The sequence below is a fragment of the Puma concolor genome, chromosome C1, assembly GCF_028749965.1.
Source record: "Puma concolor isolate L17-30 chromosome C1, mPumCon1.1.hap2, whole genome shotgun sequence".
In the NCBI taxonomy this organism is placed as follows: Eukaryota; Metazoa; Chordata; class Mammalia; order Carnivora; family Felidae; genus Puma; species Puma concolor.
The window spans coordinates 149,885,833-149,908,095 of NC_141674.1; the positions used below are offsets into that span (position 1 = coordinate 149,885,833).

Below are 22,263 nucleotides of genomic sequence, written 5' to 3' on the forward strand. Positions count from 1 at the left end.
AAAGTCCTAACTTTTCTTAGAGTTGCCTTTGGGGCCACCCCTGGAATGAAAAACAAGTGTATAGGATATAGGTCTAACTGTAAAGGCTAGGAGTTCCCCAAATACATCAACCAGAACAATTCTGGTTTTGTTAGATATTGGGGTTCTGCATAAGATTTGTAAAATTTTAAACAATTTATTTAAACAAAAACAAAAACAAAAATAAAATCTCAGTTAACTCATTTCTTCCACCCCTCCCCCTAACCTCTGGCAACCACCAGTCTGTTCTTCGTATCTATAACCTTGGTTTTCTTTTCCTTTTATTATTTTTTTTGATTACACATATAAGACAGATCATATGGTATTTGTCTTTCTTTGATTTATTCCACTTAGCATAATGTCCTCAAGGTTTTATCTATCTTGTGGCAAATAGCAAGATTTTATTCTTTTTTATGGCTGGGTAATATTCTATATGAGGTGTGTGTGTATGTGTGTGTGTGTGTGTATGTGTGTAAACCCTACCATCTTTATCCATTCATTCACTGATGGACACTTAGGTTGTTTCTATATCTTGGCTACTGTGAATAATTCTGCAGTGAAATGGGGGTGGATATATCTTTTTGAGTCAGTGTTTTCATTTTCTTTGGATAAATACCCAGAAGTGGAATTGCTACATCATATGGTAGTTCCATTTTTAATTTTTTGAAGACCCCTCATATTCTCTTCCACTGTGGCTGCACCAATTTACGTCTCTACCAATAGTGCATAAGGTTCCCTTTTTTTCACATTGTCACCAACATCTGTTATTTCTTGTCTTCTTGATACAAGCCGTTCTAACAGGTGTGAGGTGAGATCTCATTGTGGTTTTGATTTGCATTTCTCTGATGATTAGTGATGTTGAGCACTTTTCATATGCCTTTTGGCCATCTGTATGTTTTCTCTGGAAAAATGTCTCTTCAGATCTTCTGCCCATTTTTTTTTTTCTGCCCATTTTTAAATCAGGTCATTTTTCTGCTTTGAGTCACATGAGTTCTTTACATATTTTGGTTATTGGTACCTTATCAGATACATGATTTATAAGTATCTTCTCCCACTCAGATTACCTGTTCATTTTGCTGATGGTTTCCTTTGCAGTGCAATAACTTTTTAGACCAATGTAGTCCCACTTACTTATTACTATTTTTTCCATGCTTAAAATATTTTTATTTTAAAATATTTTATGCAAACAGTTAAAAAAGGAACCCATCACACTATTCTGTTGAATCAACAGGCTGACCCATCTACATCAATTTTTAAAAACAAGTACAATGCAATTGAAGCTTCCATGTACCCTCCCTGATACCATTAGCAACTCCTGCCCTGGAAAGGCAAGGGGTAACTTTCACATATAATTCCAATACATGATTTTATACTCTTACTTCATGTAATTTGAAGCCATAGGAAATATATTACTGTGTAAAACACTGTTTACTATATGCCAACAATGCTTAAATGCCAGCCACAACTTTAAGTACTTTACAAGCATTATTAACTGCCCTCCTGCAAAAGATTTTTATTTTAAAAAGTTGTTGCTAAAAACAACTACTTTATAAAATTTTGGGTCTGGACATCGCTGTGATTAATCAAACCCCTCTTTCCACTGGACTGTTAAAGTATTACAATGCATGGATTTTGTTTTATCTATCTTTCAACCTCCTGCAGTACCTATAAATGCCTGGCATTAAATGGGTATTCAAAAAAAAATGTGTTAAAAGAAGTTTTGGCCTGCATGCATCACCATGGAACCATAGCTATATCCTGAAACTTGTAAGCACTGGCATAATACTCTCAGTGCCATCAGAATTTAAACATTTGGAAACACTCAAACATATAGTTCTGAAAAGTTCACTTCAAGACCATTTATCCAGCACATAAATGCACTGGGTACTGAGTTAGTTAATATAACACAAGTGGAGACAGCAAGAAAATAGCCTAAAGGTAAATAGATAGATAAATAAATAAATAAATAAATAAATAAATAAAATAAAAAATAAAAAATAAAAAATAAAAAATAAAAAATAAAAATCAAGGATTGTGTAGTTTAACACAAAACTCAAGAAAGAAAAAGGTTTAATGGAGAAGGAAGTGATCATAAATTTCAGACATGAACAAGATTTCAAGATGAATGAGATTATGATAAGGGCCTTACTTTAAGTGAGTTATTTCCAGGGATACTGACAGGATGGATGCTTTTTGCAAAGGTTAAAGAATAAACCACATATTAAAAAATTTGACAATGGGAAGGGAGAAAAAATAGAGAAGCAGCTATAAAGGAAAATACAGGGAAAGATCTTTGTCCACTAAGTAAGAAAAGAACAGTTTATGTGTGATGTCAGAAAGAGTGACAGAAGAGAAATCATGAACACAGAGGAAATATTTATCAGTGAAAGAGGCATGAGTTCAAAAGGAAGGGGAATCAAGGTTTTACACTGTTTATCCATAAAGCAAATATGATTGTGGAAGCACAAACTATAGTGAAGAAGTAACACGGTTTTTCAAAGTATGGTTTTTGATATTATTTTGTAACAGATTAATAGTTCCTACCTTCACCACTCTCCATGCCTTCTACAAAAATCCCCCCACATTGGGGAAGAATCCAGTACCGGCGTCTGTAACGATCCTGGCCAAACATCATCGAACGCAAAGAGTGAGAAGCGTCAAAGAGCTTCCTTCTGTACTGACTCTGTTGCTGTTAAAAAATGATGCATATAATTAAGCTATGGGTGTCAAGTGCTTTAAAAATTAATATAAAAGTGACTTTACACTTATTATGCCTTTACTAAGCAGATAAATTTCACTACTGGGAACAGACAGCAAAAGAGCTAAATATTCTATGCCTGACTTCAATTTCAGTAACACTTAATATAGTTAGTAATTATTTTGAAAGTAATTGGAATAGTCTTGTTACCATGGATTAAAAAGATGTTTTATTTTACCAGTTATCTTATAGTAAAGCAAATCTTAAGCTTGGTAGCAAACAATGTGATCAACTATTTTACTGGCCAGAACAAACTGGCTCAGTTCTATTGAGTATATAGTGTATAACAAATAACTCTCACAACATATGTAATTGACCGTATCTGTATTTGCTTATTTTTATACTCATACTGTAAACCTAAGCAACAAATTGCTAAATTTTGGGATAAATTTGGGATGAATCTAACATTGATATAATATACAGGTATCTCATAACATTAATCTCATAATACTAATACTTTTAAAAATACATCTTTTTTACAGAAGTCCATTTGAAACTTCACTAATACTACTGAAATTCAATTTTCAATTGAATTTTTAAAATCATAAGTATGTAAATATGTAATTTATAAATCCAGTGCAAATATAATCCACAAATATAGTAATGTAGAATAAAACATAAGATGCTGAAACTATTACCATGACATTTGATTGAATTTTAAAAACAATTACTTTCAAGAAATAAAACAATGCATTTATGCTATTTTGTATTTAGATGAAGAGCTGAAGAATATAGGCCCTGGTTAAGTTTAGGCTTTTAACCTTGTTATTAAACTTTTAAGGTTTAATTGTGAGAATGTTTCTAGAGCTCCTCATTTTACTTATTTATAAAAAACTTATTTTTATGTTAGCAGCCAGAAAAACTAATCCTATACAAGGTGGATCTTTAAAACACTGCAAAAAAGATATTAACTGTAATCTGAAAAGTGCTTACTTTACTCAGTTTTTCAATCTGTTTTTCTAGCTCTTCAACACTTGCTGCTTGGTCACCTTCATCCTATACATAACAAAATACATATCATTTACCTGTTTTTAAGATTTATTTAATCAATCAGTCAGCAAATATATAATGAAAGTCTTCTATATGCAAGGTACTATAATATGCATATGGAAATGAGTAAGATTCAGTTGTTGTTCTTTATAAATTAATAATCTGGTAGGGAGACAAATAAAACATTAACACTAAAAAATGAAAACCACCAAATAGTAGGGAGCTATAAGGCTCTCAAGACAGGTAGAGATTAAGAGTCATGGAGTTCAGGGGAGGGAGAGATTTATTCTAGTGGGAATCTATACTAAGAATCTATACTTAGAATCTATACTAAGAAGTTGTGTTTTTTTTATATGAAATTTATTGTCAAATTGGTTTCCATACAACATTCAGTGCTCATCCCAATAGATGCCCTCCTCAATGCCCATCACCCACCCTCCCCTCCCTCCCAACCCCCATCAACCCTCAGTTTATTCTCAGTTTTTTTTTTTTAATTTTTTTTTTTTCAACGTTTATTTACTTTTGGGACAGAGAGAGACAGAGCATGAACGGGGGAGGGGCAGAGAGAGAGGGAGACACAGAATCAGAAACAGGCTCCAGGCTCTGAGCCATCAGCCCAGAGCCCGACGCGGGGCTCGAACTTACGGACCGCGAGATCGTGACCTGGCTGAAGTCGGACGCTTAACCGACTGCGCCACCCAGGCGCCCCTATTCTCAGTTTTTAAGAGTTTCTTATGCTTTGGCTCTCTCCCTCTCTAACTTTTTTGTTTGTTTGTTTCCTTCCCCTCCCCCATGGTCTTCTGTTAAGATTCTCAGGATCCACATAAGAGTGAAAACATATGGTATCTTTCTCTGTATGACTTATTTCACTTAGCATAACACTCTCCAGTTCCATCCACGTTGCTACAAAAGGAATACAGGAGTGCTGATGCATAGGGGCACTTGTACCCCAATGTTTACAGCAGCACTTTCAACAATAGCCAGATTATGGAAAGAGCCTAAATGTTCATCAACTGATGAATGGATAAAGAAATTGTGGTTTATATATACAATGGAATACTACTTGGCAATGAGAAAGAATGAAGAAGTTGTGTTTTAATCAGCTACTGAAGAATACTTAGGAATTGACTGATCAGAGAAAAAAGGGCAGGGCATTCCAGAAAAAGTCTGGCATATCATGACCTCAAAGGTCCATCAAGAGATAAGGTGGGAGATGAGGAAAGGATGAGTTTAGGGCTAACCTGTCAGAGCTGTAAATGCTTGTCAATGGACAATGATATCCCTCAAGGGCCATTAAATATCAGAACTATGTTTTATAAAGATTAATCTGATAACAGTTACGAGATGGCCTAGAGCAGGGAAAGGACTAGAACTGTTAAATCTCATTAGTAGATTCCTGCAATGATTCAAGAGGGAAGGAGAATGTGGGCCTTGCTAGGGTCAAGGAAATAGAAAAGGAGAAAAGCAAATGGATATAAGAGACATTACATAATTAACACTGCTAAGTCCTGACAAGTCATGGATAGGAGGCAGAGAAGGGTGAGGGAGATGAAGGAAGGAGTAAACTATGATGTTCAGGCTTTACATCTGGGGACTGCAAAAATCTTAGTACCATTAATCAAGTCATTTTTAGAGCAAAGAAGGCATGTTACATTTTGAACACACTGAGCTTTTAGAAGAAAAATAATCTCTACTATAATTTCATAAATGGGAAGTATATATGTGACTATGAATTTCTTTCATTCTAGAAAATAAACATAGGAAAACTTGCCCAAAATTATATGTTAGAGAGGAAAAGCATGAAATAATAGAAGGTATATGTGCTTCTTTGAATCTCAGCTGCACTACTTCATGTAGGCCAAGTACTTAACTCTTCAAAGACTATTGTGTAATCTGTAAATTGATGATAACATTATCCGTGATATGGGATTTTTGTGAGAACTAAACAAGAAACAGATCTGAAACAACTGGCATCTAATAAATAAATACAGTTACTTTCCTTCTTTCTGAAAATTGTACTTTAATGAGAAGATGCAGATACATCTTAGGATAAAAAAAAAAAAAAACACTTTGATATTCACTTTCTACAAGCATTTTTACAAAGGTACACCATCACCAACCACTCATGAACAGATATTTCTAGACCAGTATGGTTATCTCCCCAATACAAGGAAGTGAAAGGAAAATCACGTTAGTTTTACCATTACCCATCATTTATCCACCCCTTATCCAAATCAAGTGAACCAAATTATAGAAGCATTTAGGCATATTAATTGTGCTAATAGTAACAGGATTTCTATTTGGGATTAAAAGAAACCTAAAATCCTTAAATCTTGACTCTCAGAGACATATTTACATATCTATATAATTCTAAATCAATCTTTTGACCAGAGGATAAATGTTCGATAATGTGCTTATGTAAAAATACAATTCAATCAATAGGTATTTGAAATAAGACATCGAAGTAGCTATCTGTCAGCCAAATTAACTAACTGCTATTTCTAAGACTCTTCCTATGATGAAAAGGGAGTAAACTGTCTACTGAAGTTTTACTTAAAGGAGCTTTTGGCTAATAGTCCTTATAATTTTAAGAGACACGAAGGAACTTGAAAGACCAGAGAGAAAGGCAATGACAAAATTAAGAACACAGAATCTATCCCTGCCATGGTTCTCCATGGTTTTTTATCCAAAGAGAGGGCCATTATTTGTCCCTATATACTGAAGGTTAATTGTCCACATAACCTTGCATCCTAAAATGTGAGGTTAAAGTTCACAAAGGTTTCAACACAAATCTAAGTATTAGGGATATTCCATGTGTTGAAGGAATCAAGAGTGAGAAAAGGGAATCATAGCTGAGACAAAAGGCAGGATTTTCTATGACTTAGTCAAGGGCAGGATTTTCTAACTGAAAGAGGTCATGTGGGCCTCTGCAATTAATCCTCTAAGGAGTATAACTACTGACATGAACTATACTTTAAATAAGAGGCCACATATGTTTTTGGAGGAATAATGTGCCTATCAGTCAGATTCACTTAAATAGTTAAACTTTTATTAAATAGGAAATTGATAAGTGGCTGCCAGTTCTTCAATATGAAGAATAGCTCTCAAATCATTTAAAGGAAATGCTAATTTGGCTTCTTAGGTCCTAAAATATTTATTATTTTTAAAAGCTTTTAAACTGTTTTCTCACATGAATAACAAGATATACATTTTCCAGGGTTTTGATCAATGAATACTTACTATCTAATTAACTCTATAATTCAACACTCATAAAAAAAATAAAGTACTACTTTAAATAATACATCTGGTCTAAAAAACATTAATGATGATTTTTAAATAATTAATAATGATTTTTAAATCCCCCTTTAAAGAAAAAAGAAATGTATAGTTTGTTAATTTTCCATGTGAGAAAAGAAAGCTAGACAAAACAAATAATTTCTGTAAATAAACTCTAATTTAGTGGGATAACTACCCAGTAGAATACACTGAAATCCCACTAGAGAATTTTAAAATTTATGAGAGTTAACATTGTAAAGCAATTTATACCATTAAGTGCTGAAGAGTGATACTAATTCTATGAAAAGGTGATTAATATTGGTCAGAAAGTTTTAATTCCTGCTATGGAGACAGCTCCACCTGGCAAATGAAGCAGATTGGTTATAAATGGTATCTTTTGTTTGAGTAATTACAATTCTTATATCCAAATTATATACCCTTCACATTATTTGTCACAGCATGAAACATACGATCAAGTGGTTTCAAAACTACAACATTATGAAATAATTGATTTATGCAAGGAATCTCAATGCAGTCTCTTTTCCGGATTGGTACTCAAAGAAGTAAAGCTTATTCTAGTGATTTTTATCATTTTGGTTTAAATATAAGATGGAGAAGAATTTATGAAAACATTTTGCATGTATGCTGTTTTTACTTAAGGGAACTGTATAGCATATCATCTTGTTAATTCCTCCACATTATCCAGATGCAGTCAAAATTTTGATTCAGTAATTTATCATTGGTCTTGATTAGACATTATTTTCACACATTCCATCAATAAATTCATCCCTCTAAATCTTTTTTCTTTAATTCTCCAGCAGTACTTAGTTGATGCAGGAAAGGAAAATAGTTCTTTCTAGAATTTCTTAGCTAAATACTCCTGACATTGAGGGCAGAAGGAATGGTTGACGGTAAATTCTTTTTTGAGTGCCATTCTGCAGCCTTATCAATATTTCTAGCATTCCTTACTGGTAAAAGGTAAACCTCAACCTGTATCTTCCTCTTATACATGTCCATTTCTGTGGCTTATGGTAGTTTCCCTTAAACACACACACACACACACACACACACACCCCTCTATGGCCTTGCCTTCTTTTCTGTAGGCAACTCTTCAAAGCTAGCCCATCCACCTTGACTGAATCCCCTCCAAAATCATTAGGGACCTTACACCATTAAATATTTTCTTCTCTTTATTCTTCAACCCCCCATCCCATTTTATTGACTCCTTCCCTTCAACCAAAAATTATCTCACGTCTTTCACATCTGAAAAATCCTTGGTCTTAGGAACTACCCTTTCTGCTAAGTCACAATGCTTAAAACAGTCATATTCACTTTCTCACTTTCTAATTTTTCTCAGTCACAGCCTGGCTTCTGCTCCCATTCCTCTAATGAAACTGTGCTGGCTTTGGTTACCAATGGCATCTATGTTACCAAATCCAGAGAACACTCTCAGTCCTAACAGCACTAGATTCCTGCTGCCTTAACATTGTTTATCACTCCCTCCTTTTTGAAATGCTTAATTTTCTGGGCTTTTATTACTACATGACTAGAAAAGAGTTAACATTATGGGTCTGCCTGCTATCCTTTGAAAGGATGCTCACAAGTTTGGCCCTTGGTGTCTGGGAACTTGGATTTTGAAGGGTTTCCTTCATTCTGATAAGACTGGCTCACTAAACTAATATAACAATGTGGGTCATACTTTTCTTCTGTGAGTCTGGAATTTTGGCACATGCTATGCAGGGGGTGCCCATGTGACAGGCCTCATTAAAAACACTGGGCATCAAGTCTCTAACGGGCTGCCCTAGTATATAACATATTTCTTATATGTCCCAACTTATTGCTGGAAGAATTAAGCCCATTCTGTGTCACTCTCCTAGGAAAAGACTTGTAGAAACTTGAGCCTGGTTTTCTCTGGATTTTGGCCCATATGGCCTTTTTTCTTTGCTGGTTGTGCTTTGTTCCTTTTGCTGTAAGAATTCATAGGCATAGCATGACTAGATTCTGAGTTCTGTGAGCTCTCCTTCTGAATCACAGATTCTGGAGGTGGTCTTGGGGATCCTTGACCCCCTATAGAAGTCTTCTACCTCACTGACTACTCCTTCTTCAGCAAAAAGCCTTGTGAGATCTTAAATATTGACGTTCCCTGGGGTTCCAACCTCAGTCCACTACTCTTTTCACTAAATCAATCCTCCTGTGAAAACTTATCTACCTTATGACTTTAAATTATTGTTTAAATGTTAATAACTCCCAGATCTATATTTTAAAGACTAACTTCTTCAGGCTTCAGGTTTTTTATGTATTTGACAGAGAGAGAGAGAGAGAGAGAGAGAGAGAGAGAGAGAGAGAGAATCCCAAGCAGGCTCCTCATGACATGGGACTCAAACCCACAAACTGTGAGATCATGACCTGAGCTGAAATGAAGAGTCCGATGCTCAACTGACTGAGCCATTCAGGTACCCCTGGGCTTCAGATTCTTAAATCCAACTGACTTCTCAAGTTCTGCATAGGCACCTCCAATTCAACATATCTAAAATAAGCCTACCATCATTTCCTATCTTCAACTATCTGTACTTCCTCCCCTCCTCCTCTATCATCTATTTACTCTGCTTCTCCTGATTTCTCTCAGTTAATGGCAACAATGTCATGCAGTCTCCCAAACCAGATAGTTGGGAATCAATCCTTCCCCTCTGTCAATCTACACAGCCCATCTTCAAATACTACTCATTCTTCCCACTGAGTATTTATTGAGCCCTTTCCTCCTTCTTCATCCCAACTACCATTGGTCTAGTTTCAGACCCCCTCACAATTCATCTAAACTATGGCAATGTCTCCTGACTGATCTTCCCACCTCTGATCTTGCCCTACCCAAATCTATATCTATATTCCACTATATATAGTCACTTAAAACTCAAGTCTGACTATGCAACTGCTTCACTTATAACCCTTCAATGGTTCCTATCACCAAAAAAAGTATAAAAGCCTAGTTCACAGCTATTGGATAGGAGCCTGTCTAGTACCATTGAAGCACTTGTAATTCCCTTAAAGCAAAAAAGCATGTTGTGGTTTCAGGCTTCTGTGCCTCATGCTGTTCTCTCTGCCTGGAACATTTCTACAGATTCTTCCCCAGGCAACATGGAGCCCACTTTGTAGCCTCAGCTAATGAGTCCACAAAGCCTTTGTGAGAATTTAGTCCTCCAAAGGTTAAATGCCCTTCCTTTGTACTGTATAGTACATTGTAAATACTGCTATCAAATCAGTGAACACTTAACACATTACATTTGGTTACTGCAAATCTTCCTCAATGAGAGCATAAAATGAGAGGGGATTTTCATTGTCTTAATCATCTTTGGTCAAAAGTGGCCAGAGCTAGGCACATAATAAACTGGTATTTAAGAAATATATCAATCTCACTACACCTGACAACACTTTTAAGGCATGAAGAATTTTACAAATGTAAGATATGATGCTAATAGATAAAAGAGAATACCTGAAATTAAGAATCCACCTAGTTCTCTGGAGAATGCTCAAATCATTATATAAAAAGAAAAACCTCACTTCTTTTATTCAGTATAAGTGCCTTCTATGTGTAGGCACTATATTCAATAGCGACCTGATTATCACAAAAAACTGTGTGAGGTGAATATTGTAACATACAGTTTTCAGAGGAAGAAACTGAGGCTGGTAATTGTCAAAATGGAGTTTGAACACAAATCCACTGGACTCCAAATTCTGTGTTATTGTCCCAATATGTTGTGCAATATTAGTTGAGTTTAAAATCAACCTAATTTGATTACCTCATCTTCACAGATATCAGTCTTCTTTCCTTTTTTGTCTTCTTTATCTTCTTCATCCTCATCATCTTCATCAGCTTGTTCATCACTATCATCATCATCATCATCATCAAAATCACTGTCTCCTCCCTTCCTTCTTCGTTTGCGTCCTGGTGTGGGGGTGCCCAATGGATGCTGTTCTTCTCCAAGATCAATGCCACCTGACGTGTCTCTTTTGCCTGTTTTCTTAGCATGAATGATTCTGAGCCTTTAAATATGAAAAAAAAATGATGATATGGAAGAAAAGCCTTCTCTCTGTATTTTTTAAAAAACATGAGTTTTAAATAAAAATACCATAAGGTATTTTTGCCAGTAAGGAATAAATCAATGACAGTGAAAATTGGAATTAAGGAAATTTAACAAATATGTTTCCTGAAATTATAGAATATATTAACTTTCAAGAATTATTCAGGATATCCCTTTGGAATTAGAACACATTTAAAAAAATAAAACTTAGAAGGCTGAAAAGATTAACTCTAGCAATGGCCAAGTGATAATTCCTGATCTCATACTATCAGACTGAATAAATTTCAATTCAAATTACTGCAAAGAAACTACCCTTTTAACACAGAAGTTGCATAATTTCCTGGCAGGAGGCTAATTAGGTTTTAATGCTGAATACATTTGGATATGTTAGACGCTCTGTAAAAGCAAACTTTAATTAGAAGGCAATTTTTAAAAAGAAGTAGTTCCAAACAGATTCTATTTATGACAAAAGTAACCGGATGGCAACAACAATCTTAGAAAATGTGATTGTTTGACTTCTTTGAAATAAAGATAAATGGACTGTCTTCTAAGTTTGAAGAATATGAGCTTAATGAATCTCATTATATCTCTTGTCCATTGTAAATTCTGACCCTGAGTTTCATTAATTTCACATCTCATCTTAATTAAGCTGTAACTTTTCTAATTCTTAGATGAAGTTAAAAGTCTATCTTTGCAATTTCTATGTTTTACAGGGGAATTTGTACAAATGAAAACCAGTAAACTAATTTTAATAAAACAGGACTTACTTGCGAAGTTTACCTTCTACTACCCATTTATCTCTCCTCAGGTTTGACATATAATCAATGTTCTTGTCAATTTCACTGTCAATGCAAAAATTCATTAGAAGACATAAATTAATCAATTATGTGACACTTTGATAATTTGATTTGGTAATAAGCAAATTGATAGTTTTTCGTTAGTAAAAATAATGATTGCCTATGAATAGCAAAAATAATTGAAAATTATATTAATATATTATCATAGCTTAGAGACATAGAGAAAACTTAAGATGTCCAATAATGGTAGAAATGCATGGCTCCAAAATATTTTGATTGATCCTTTTCATACAAAGGTAAAAGACTAAAACTAACATATTTAAATCTGTAAATAACAAATAGCAAGAACAAGATGAACATGGATTCATTCACCAAATCTTGAAATACTAGAGTGGAGAACTTACTTTGACTCTTGAATGAGGTTAAGTACTTTAAAAAAAAGCACAAATAAATTGATAAACTAAAATTATTAATATTGAATTAGCACATAATAAAATAAAAAGTAGCCAGGTAATTCTAGGAATGCCTTACTAAGGAAAATCAGGTAGTCATCCATGATTGAAAGATGTCAAAAAAAGAAAAATTCTGGATTCTTTCATTGGTGCTGGATTCTGGCACCACAGCAAAAATAAAAAAGCAAAACAAAACATTTTTACATTTCCATATATAATTAACAAAATTATTATATAAACAAAAGACTATATTTATAGTCTTTTAAATATAGTTTAAAATAAATATAGTTTATTATATAAACAAAGACTATATTCAGTATGATCCCAATTTTTTAATAGACTTCAAAGAAATACATTAAGATATTATTAGCAGTAATTATCTCTGAATGGTATGATTAACTGTAATTGTTTTCTTTGTGTTACTCTGTAATTTCAAACTTTCTGTAAGAAAATTTGTATTTGTGATTAGACAAACTCAAAACAGAAAAGAATCACCAACAGAAAAGTCTGGGTATATGCTTACCTCACCACACTCTTACTGCATGCCAGTTCATTGATCAGGAAAGCCAAGACTGAGGCTTTCTGTGCTGGAGTATGAGCCTGAAAAGCTTTGGTTTTCAGGCTTTCTGTAAGCTCAGTTTGTCCACAATGGGCTTCCATAAAAATCTGCAAGATCTCGGAAACATTGTCTCGGTTCACACCAACATTCAGCAAATGTTCTCCAAGAGCTGTTTTGGCCTATAAAAGTTTGGCATTTTTATCAGTATTGATCGTAGCCATTCGTAACATAAAAACAGTAAGATTTTAAAATATCGGTATCACATGATATAGATATTACTGACAAGGACTTTATTCACATTCAATCAGTAGCGCTGTGGGGAGTAGGTTCCAGAGCACTAGTACTGTGGTGTCACGGGTTCTATTGCCTGCTATACTGAATGGATAGGGAAATGGAGGAGTAATTAACAGGCACATCTGGGAGCTTCTCACTGTACAACATATCAAATGTGTATCTTAGTTGAAATTAAGATAAATGTTAACATATTGGGTATCCACTGAGCACTACAGAGTTTTCGTGTGCTGGTCTGTAGATGCTTTGATTAGCCTGAGTTATTCACAGTGATTCAGAGAGAACACAGTATAGTTTTGGAAAGCACGCATAAGTTCTAATTGCTTTATGAATTATGAATCCTGTTTTGTTTAATATCACATGGGTATTTCCTTAAGTCAACTTGGTTTTTGCTGTCAGCTACAGAAAAAGAGGAATTTGGGAATGATCTATATTCCTTAGGTTCTGTGAATCAGATTTTTCTAGGTTTGTACCAATTTAACCTGAAGCAAATCTACATTTAACTTGGTGAGACATGTGGAAAAAAACTGGATCAGTCTATACAACCTTCTGCTAATATGCTAACACCAGCTAACAATTCACGGATAGTACAAATTTTTAAAAAATTTATATTTTGTTTTTTTTTACCTTGTATCCTGTAATTAGACCTGGATCACATACAGCAGCTGAGAGGAGCCTCACAAGCAAGTCTTGTACTTCACCCATGCTGTCCCCTATATTTAGCAATCCCTCTTGAAGAACACTCAGGTTTGGAACATCAATATTCACATCAAAGCCCAAAACTTTACCAAAGTTTCGTAAGAACTGCACCACCATGAGACAGTCTGAAAATGTACTTCCAGAGAGAACAAGTCCTGGAATACGAGGCAAATCTGGCAAAGGCTGAAAATAAAATAAAATAAAATAAAATAAATAATAAATAATTTAAAAGCCATGGTTTTATATCTTCTGAGGTAAAACAGGTTGCTATCTTTCTTTTTCCTGTATTATACCAGTGATTTTCCCTCTGGATTTTAAATCCCCTGGGGGCATTTCTACAACCCCATGGTATTAAGTATAGATAGGTTCTTGATTGCAAGTAACCAACAATAAATTTTGGTTGAACTCAACATGAACTTAGATTTCTGCAAAAGAGAACACTAACTTTAATTAACTTACATATTTATAAAACATAGTTTATATAGCTGGAGCAAAAATTAGATAACATAAGGAACAATTTGGGGGTGCCTGGGTGGCTCAGTCGGTTAAGCAACTTACTCTTGATCATGGCTTAGGTCATGATCTCATGATTCATGGGTTTGAGCCCCGCATCAGGCTCTGTGCTGAAAGCATTGAGCCTACCTGGGATTCTCTCTCTCTCTCTGCCCCTCCCCCCACTTGCTCTCTTTCTCTCTCAGAACAAATAAAAATAAACTTTAAAAAAAAGAAACATTTAATTCAGAGACTTTTTTCTTGAACCTTATCATACACACACATTTCCATATGATTCTAAAAATGTATATGACAAAGCTAACAAAAGTAAGGCTTAAAATGAACATATATTTGATACAGTGCATATGGATTTAAATAAAAAGAAAGATGCAGAAAGATAAAGCTCATTTGATGTTAAAAAATATTTACTCACTATGAAGCTTATTAAATCTGTTAACTACTGTATATTCCCATTCTGGGCTTAGGAAATTTTCAACATCCAACTGAGTAAACCTAGTATGTATACTTTCACTTTTATTTACAAGCATTTATGCTAAGTAAATAAATAGAATATTAATACAATTAAATCCTCACTAGAGTGTTAAAAGTCTGCTTTAAGCACTTTATTTTGTTTTTGTTTTTAGTTTTTTTTTTTTAATATTTATTTATCTTTGAGAGAGAGACACAGTGCTAGTGGAGGACAGGCAGAGAGAGAGGGAGGCACAGAATCCAAAGCAGGCTCCAGGCTCTGAGCTGTCAGCACAGGGGCCAAACTCATGAACCGTGAGATCATGACCTGAGCCAAAGTCGGTCGCTTAACTGACTGAGGCACCCAGGCGCCCCACTTTAAGCACTTGAGAAGAGAGCCTGCACAAATCAAGAGACAATCACTATTTGTATATCAGATGACTATGGCATATAAGTAAATATAGATGCTATTGATAAGTATAATAGTATTAAGATAATATTGTAGAGATGATATGCAGTATCGATATAATTCTCTAGAAATACCATCTTCTTAGCTATAGTCAAACAAAATGGATCTCTATTCATAAACATGTGAAATCATGCCCGATACCAAGATTATTTTGCTCTTTCCACATGTTTACTTATATATGTTTACTTTATTATATATATATGAATATATTTTAGCCACATTACATGTCTGTGAAGCATGATAGAGGAGAAAACACATATGAGGTATTTTGGCTGGATATACTTCCTGGCTTTCAGTGTAATAAACAGTATGAACTCTGGAATTGAACAAACTAGAGACTGAATCCAAGTTGCCATTTATTAGCAAGTTTGATCTTGGGCAAGTTCCTTAACCTCTTTGTGTCTCAGTTTTCCCATCTGTAAATGGCCATAATAAATACCAGTTCCACAGGACTATGGTGAGGATTAAATGAGAGAATTTATAAAGCACTTAGCACACTGCCTGGCATGTAGCAAACATACTCAAAAGTTAGCTATAATTACTAAAGCATTGAAGGAGATTATAGATTATAAACCTTAGTTTATGTAAATATCTATAGGGGCGTGGTGAGGAGTTAGAGATTTCTGTACCTAAATGCCTGGAAAGAATCAAATGACACATAGAAATCCTATCTACTTCTATAATTCATCTTTACGGATTTCTTCAGTATTTCTACTTAAATTTAAAAAGGTTTAGGGGAGCCTGGGTGACTCGGTGGGTTAAGTGTCCAATTCTTGGTTTGGGATCAGGTCATGATCTCATGGTTTGTGAGTTCAAGCTCACCTCAGGGATTCTCTCTCTCCCTCTCTCTGCCCCTCCCTGGTGCATGCTCTCTCTCTCTCTCTCTCTCTCTCAAAATACATAAACCTACAAAAATAAAAATAAAAAGATTTACAGTGTTCCATTTACGTACTAAGAAGTACCATTATTAGCATAGGAGCTCTAGAGAGGTTTATTGGTGGCCATCCAGGAAACACAGATTGACCTAGACATGGAAATGTACGGCTCTGGTTAAAAACAAAAGGCTTTCATAATGGCAACTCTGGCAAAGGAATCAGGTGAGATGAGATACAGAAAAATTAAATTTATTAATGAAATGGTTACATAATAAATTACCTTTTGGTCTGCTAAGCACATGTCTTCATTAGGCTTCTTTAGTTCCTTTGCCATTTCTAATTCTAATCTTCGTTGCTCCAGTTTACGCTCTTTATTTAATCTTTTCTCATCACGTTTTTCTTGCTTCAGCCGTTCTTTTTCCTTAAAAATAAAACCATGTCCAAAAGTCTCTTTAATCACTGGATGTGTCTGAAAAATCTCCAGTTAACATTTAAAAAGTTAACAAAGTGTTATTATTTCCACAAACAGAATTCCCCTAAGAGATTTAGGAATAGACTTTGAACTACATAGAAACAATGACTTATTTTGCTTTTTAGTGTTTTCACCCTTTGAATTTCAAATAGTCTTATGACTATGTGTGTGTGTGTGTGTGTGTGTGTGTGTGTGTGTGTGTGTGTTTATATTATCGATACTAGTTTAACTCAGATTATTCCATTATTCAGAATTTATTCAATCCTTCCCCAGGTTACAATAAGAGAATGAAATACTTATTAATAAGAGCAGATATATAAAATGCACATGGCTAAATAAATAAAAAATATGGTTAGTTAGTATTAATACAAGTTTTTGTGTAGCTCTAGGAAGCAAGGGAGGATTTACAGCATGAAAGCAGAAGCAACATGCTTGAATTGCAAAAGCAGTTCTTTCAAAGTGCATTAGCTAGTCTTAAGATAGCACCTGAAACAAAATCAAAATATTATTTGCCACTATAAACAACACTTAAGGGAATGTAAAATGGATTCTGAAGGCAATGCCAAAAGCATTCAAAAAATATTTTCAGTAATGACAATAATATGGAAATAACTGTCCTGTCTCCCTGTTGTAGGAGATGACACTCTGCTGGAAGAAGAAGTCACGATATTTTCTTTAATAGTATTAGTGTCATTATTTTATTGCCATGCCTCAAATACAATTCTTATTTAGAGGAGAAATAACAGTAGAATCATCAGGCGGTTCTAACCTACTATCTCACACATTTGACACATTAATGATGGGTTTACTTTAGTAAAGCAGGTCATGTCTCTTTCTTGATTAAAAATCTTTCAATTTTGTTTTTAATTTTTAACAAAATAAAGTCCAACTCTTTACTTTTGAATTAAAACTCTTCTTTTTCAATCTTATCTCCCATTTTTGTAGTTTATGTGGATTTAGTCCAACTATTTGCTATTCCTGATGAACATCTTGTTTCCTTACCTTCTTATATTGGTGCGCTCCAATCAGGAAGGTCATTACTCCCACCTAGTGGATCTGAATCCTAGTTAAACACTACCACCTCTTCTCTATTATCAATTTATCTTAATTCTCACAGCCCAACCTATAATTTTAACATTGCACTTATTGCTTCTTATTCTATAGTAGCATTTTTGCCCATATTCTAGCTATCTCTGTTTCCATTATCATGGCTAAGACAGCACATTGAGTGCTATGCCACAAGGAATAGGGGTAGGTGGGGGACAGAGAGGACTGGAGAGGATATATTCCAGGCAGAGTAGAGAAAGCACAGTGTATGTGAGAAATTGCTAGTAGTTTCCAGGGTGGAGTGTAGGTTGCAGGTTGAACAGGTGCTGAGTATCATGATACAGAGCCAGAGGCTGGGTCATGAGAGCCTTTTTATATGATATGCTCACGTCACTGCTCATTTTTATACTGCCTCTAAATTTCTGGGTTACTGGTTCAAGCAGGCATTTGGAAGGAAAATGTTAAGGAAGCTACTCTGTGAGATTATTGACACCAAAAAAGCGCTACAACTAATCTTATTGATTATAACTAAAAGTTTCTGAGGGTCTAATGACATAAAATATACACAATTAAGATGCAACATTCCCACAATGCAGTATAGATTTTTCAAATCAAATTATCATTGGTAGAACAATTTTTTCCCAGAGTTGGATTTTCAATTTATAAACACATGAAATGTTGCTCTAAGAATTTTTCCAGGGAAGGGAAAACTTTTTGGTCACTCAACAGAATAATGAATTATAATCACCAACAGAAAAAAACAAATGTCTCATAGATTTCAAAGTGGCTGGTGTAAAATTTTCTACTATATAGGACTAACCCAGAATTCTAATCATTAAGAATCTTAATGATGTTCATAACAGTAATTACAAAACTAAAAATTGAGACTAAAATTCACTAAAAACTGTTGAAAATGGTCACCATTTCTTTTCAAAAAGAGAGAAAGGGCATGTGTGACACTAATGCTCTCTTTGTTGTGCCAACTTCACATTGGTGGCAATCTGGGGGTATGTAACACTTCAATGATACATCAACAATGAGTTAAAGCGCATTTCCTGTCATGAGGTAAATATGCCTGACATTCTTGAATACCAGTTTTAGCTAGTGATAGGCAGTATTTTTTCCAGTTAAAAGCATGGCTATAATATGGAATAGAGGGTAAAATGACATCAATTTTTAAGATAAAACAGAGCTTTCCAAGAAATGTTAGAAATTTGTAGGACCTTTATTACTTAAAGACAGGTATCCATTCTTATCTTGAAGTATTAGGGATACTTCTCAGGAAAGATGAAGTTTCTAAATGCAACGAATTTGGTGAGTTTACTCACTAATTTATTTAATGAACCTTAATGAACTGTATAAGACTAATATAAATCCTGTGGTTCAGATACAAGATAACTTTCAAAGAACTAGAGCTTCTGGGTCCCCTCAACAATCAACTAATATTTAAAATGGTTTATAAAGACAGTCATGATCTAGTCCCACACAAGTTTTGGTCTCCTATGTCATGATTCCCAGTTCATTTCCCATGTTCTGGTTACATTGTGTGATACACCTGTGTTGAGAAGATAATGTAACCAGATTGAGGCATTGTTTGGAGGAGGAGGAGGGGGAGGATGATGATGATGAAGAAAAAGGACAAGGAGGAGGACAGGGAGGAAGGGGAGAAGTAAAGAGAAGAGGAGGAGGAGGAGGAGGAGAAGGAGAAGAAGGAGAAAAGCAACAAAGCCAAGGTAGGTGCATACATATGGTGAAAACTAACTCCCTCTTTGCACCTTCCTCCTCTCTGTCCCACAGGTCATTTTGAGTTACAACACTGTACCTTTGTATACGCCATCTCCTCTGCCTGTAATATAGAACTTCTCTTCCTTAACACAGAAATAAAGCCTGGTTTTTATTCTCCTCATAACTAGTTCAGGCATTTTAATATTTCTCTTTTGGGGGGCTCCCATATAACTTAGCATTTATTGCACTGTGTGACAATTACTTGTCTAAAGTTGATCTTTTCCGCTTTAGTGTAAGCTTCTAGAGGTCAGAGGAACAAACTTATTCACCTATTTCTTTATGGACCTATTCAGTTCCCAGGAGTACAATCTGCCAGACACTTCAATGAAGTTTTTAATGATTTTATCTTTCTCCCGATCAAGCCTGTATGAGTTCAACTTTCCTCTCCCACTGGTCTCAATATTGTTCTTATTTCCATCTACAATAGTTGTCATATGTCTTTAACAGAAATATTCAGTGTGCCTTAGCAAATAAAAATTATTTAAACATTGATTAATTTGCTGAATGATTAATTCCACAAATGCCATATAAATAATGATGTTAACATTTGTACTAGTCATTAAACATATTTGATAGTCAATTTTTTCCTCTACTTTTTATATTTCATTCTGTGGACAAACATAATTGACGTCTTCTATTTTCAATTATACACAAAAGCAGATTTTAATACAAATTAATAATATTCTACTTATATTTGCAAATTTCAAAATATCTAAGACATATTTCCCACATCTACTCCAAAATTATTAATTTCTTAATCATTTTAACTGCATACATTATGATTGGATGTGCTTGCAAATACACCTTCCCCATATCAAAATTAAATAGATTTCTTATTATCTGATACTTTTTTTCAGAAACTAAAGTTTAAAGTGGGTGTGCTATTTTAGGCCAAATTTAAAGATGTTTAAACTTGTGTAGTATTCTCTCTTCTAGAACTGATATACTGTTTGAAAGAGAAATATTTACCAACTTTTCACCCAAGCCTTTTCATGATATAATATTATGTTTTGTTGCTATGTCAAATACTAGGATTTCACAATGGAACTTTCTGATTTTGCAAGGACATTTCACAACAAACCATTTGACCTAGCAGAGAAGACTTAATACACCTATCACAATATGAAAGGAATGGTAAAACGTATTTTACATTAACATTGGTTAGACTTTAGGGAAATAACTGAGATTGCCTACAAATGACTAAAAAATATAGCTCCTGACTATATTTTAGATTGACTGTCAATGACGATAAACATTAGTATGGTTTCTCTTAATTTTTTTTGGCCTTCGTCCTCCTACCCCCTCTAGTTTTCTAGATGTAGAAATTCTTTTTTTTTTTTAATGTCTATTTATTTTTGAGAGAGAGACAGAGTGTGAGCAGGGGAGGGGCAGAGAGAGAGGGAGACACAGAATCTGAAGCAGGCTCCAGGCACAGAACTCGATGAGGGGCTTGAACTCACAAGCTGTGAGATCTTGACCTGAGCCGAAGTCAGATGCTTAACTGACTAGACAGGTGCCCCTAGACGTAGACATTCTTGAAGTAAATGAATTCTTGGAATATAAATAATGTATAACAAAATATTAATTTGTTCATCTTATAGTAATGGAATTTTCTCTATCAAAATATTACTGATATCTTAAGAAGTCCTTTAAATTTCATTTCAAAGTTGAAACACCTTTTCATAGCAAACGCATTAAATTTTGATTATCCTAAATAGCCCAAAATACATAGGGTGAAAATTTCAAAATCAGTTTTTTACTCACATAAAAAGATTACTTTATGGACTCTCAAGGCATAAATGACAGTATTTACAGAAATCTGTAGCACAACAATAAATGTATGAAATAAATTTATTCTATTTTAGTATTATAGAAGTTTAAAAACCAAACAATGGATGTGGTAGAATGACCTGCTATTGTAAACTTTTACAACTTATCAGATGGCAAAATAGGACATTTTTAAGAGACCATGTTGCAAAGATGCCTATGTTTTTTGCATTTTACGATGCTACTGGGTCTCTTAGGTGTTTGTTCTGGGCATAATTGGGAGAAAACATTTCTTTTGACAGCAACTTGCACTTAAGTTTCAAAGATATAAATATAATTTAAGAGACACAGGTTTACCTCAGGGTGCAGGAAGAATACAAGTATAAATAAGATTAATAATATAAGCCATTTATAGAAGACAGATATAAAGATTAAAAAGAATATTGTTTTATGGTAACATGGAATGTGAGTAGAACAATCGGTAATTTTTTTTAAAGGGGACTATTTTTACATTTAAAATATTATGAAAATTATGTTTAAGCAAATGAAAAACTTATGAATCATATGACTGAAGAGACTCTTACATTTTATACTTTAATAATAATTTTACGGGGCGCCTGGGTGGCGCAGTCGGTTAAGCGTCCGACTTCAGCCAGGTCACGATCTCGCGGTCCGTGAGTTCGAGCCCCGCGTTGGGCTCTGGGCTGATGGCTCAGAGCCTGGAGCCTGTTTCCGATTCTGTGTCTCCCTCTCTCTCTGCCCCTCCCCTGTTCATGCTCTGTCTCTCTCTGTCCCAAAAATAAATAAACGTTGGAAAAAAAAAATTAAAAAAAAATAATTTTACTTTATATGTGTAATATAATGATATTTAAAAAGAATAAAACCTCCCAGTTATTGTATTTTCTCAAAATCCACCACAGTATTACATAAAAGTCTGTACTTACTTTAGATTATGTATCTACTGTATAGAAT

The 22,263-nt window shown here is 34.4% G+C and overlaps 1 protein-coding gene across 21 annotated transcripts in view; it reads right to left on the reverse strand.

Annotated features, from left to right (window-relative positions):
- BAZ2B (bromodomain adjacent to zinc finger domain 2B) overlaps positions 1-22,263 on the reverse strand; it is a 330,135-nt gene that overhangs the window by 37,761 nt on the left and 270,111 nt on the right. For all 21 annotated transcript variants that reach the window (XM_086718691.1, XM_086718692.1, XM_086718694.1 and 18 more), the window contains 7 exons: positions 16,501-16,641; positions 13,845-14,099; positions 12,891-13,105; positions 11,886-11,960; positions 10,837-11,080; positions 3,710-3,772; positions 2,563-2,707 (listed from right to left, as the gene is read on the reverse strand). In XM_086718691.1, coding sequence (XP_086574817.1) covers positions 2,563-2,707; positions 3,710-3,772; positions 10,837-11,080; positions 11,886-11,960; positions 12,891-13,105; positions 13,845-14,099; positions 16,501-16,641 — 1,138 coding nt within the window. The remainder of the gene's footprint in view (positions 1-2,562; positions 2,708-3,709; positions 3,773-10,836; positions 11,081-11,885; positions 11,961-12,890; positions 13,106-13,844; positions 14,100-16,500; positions 16,642-22,263) is intronic.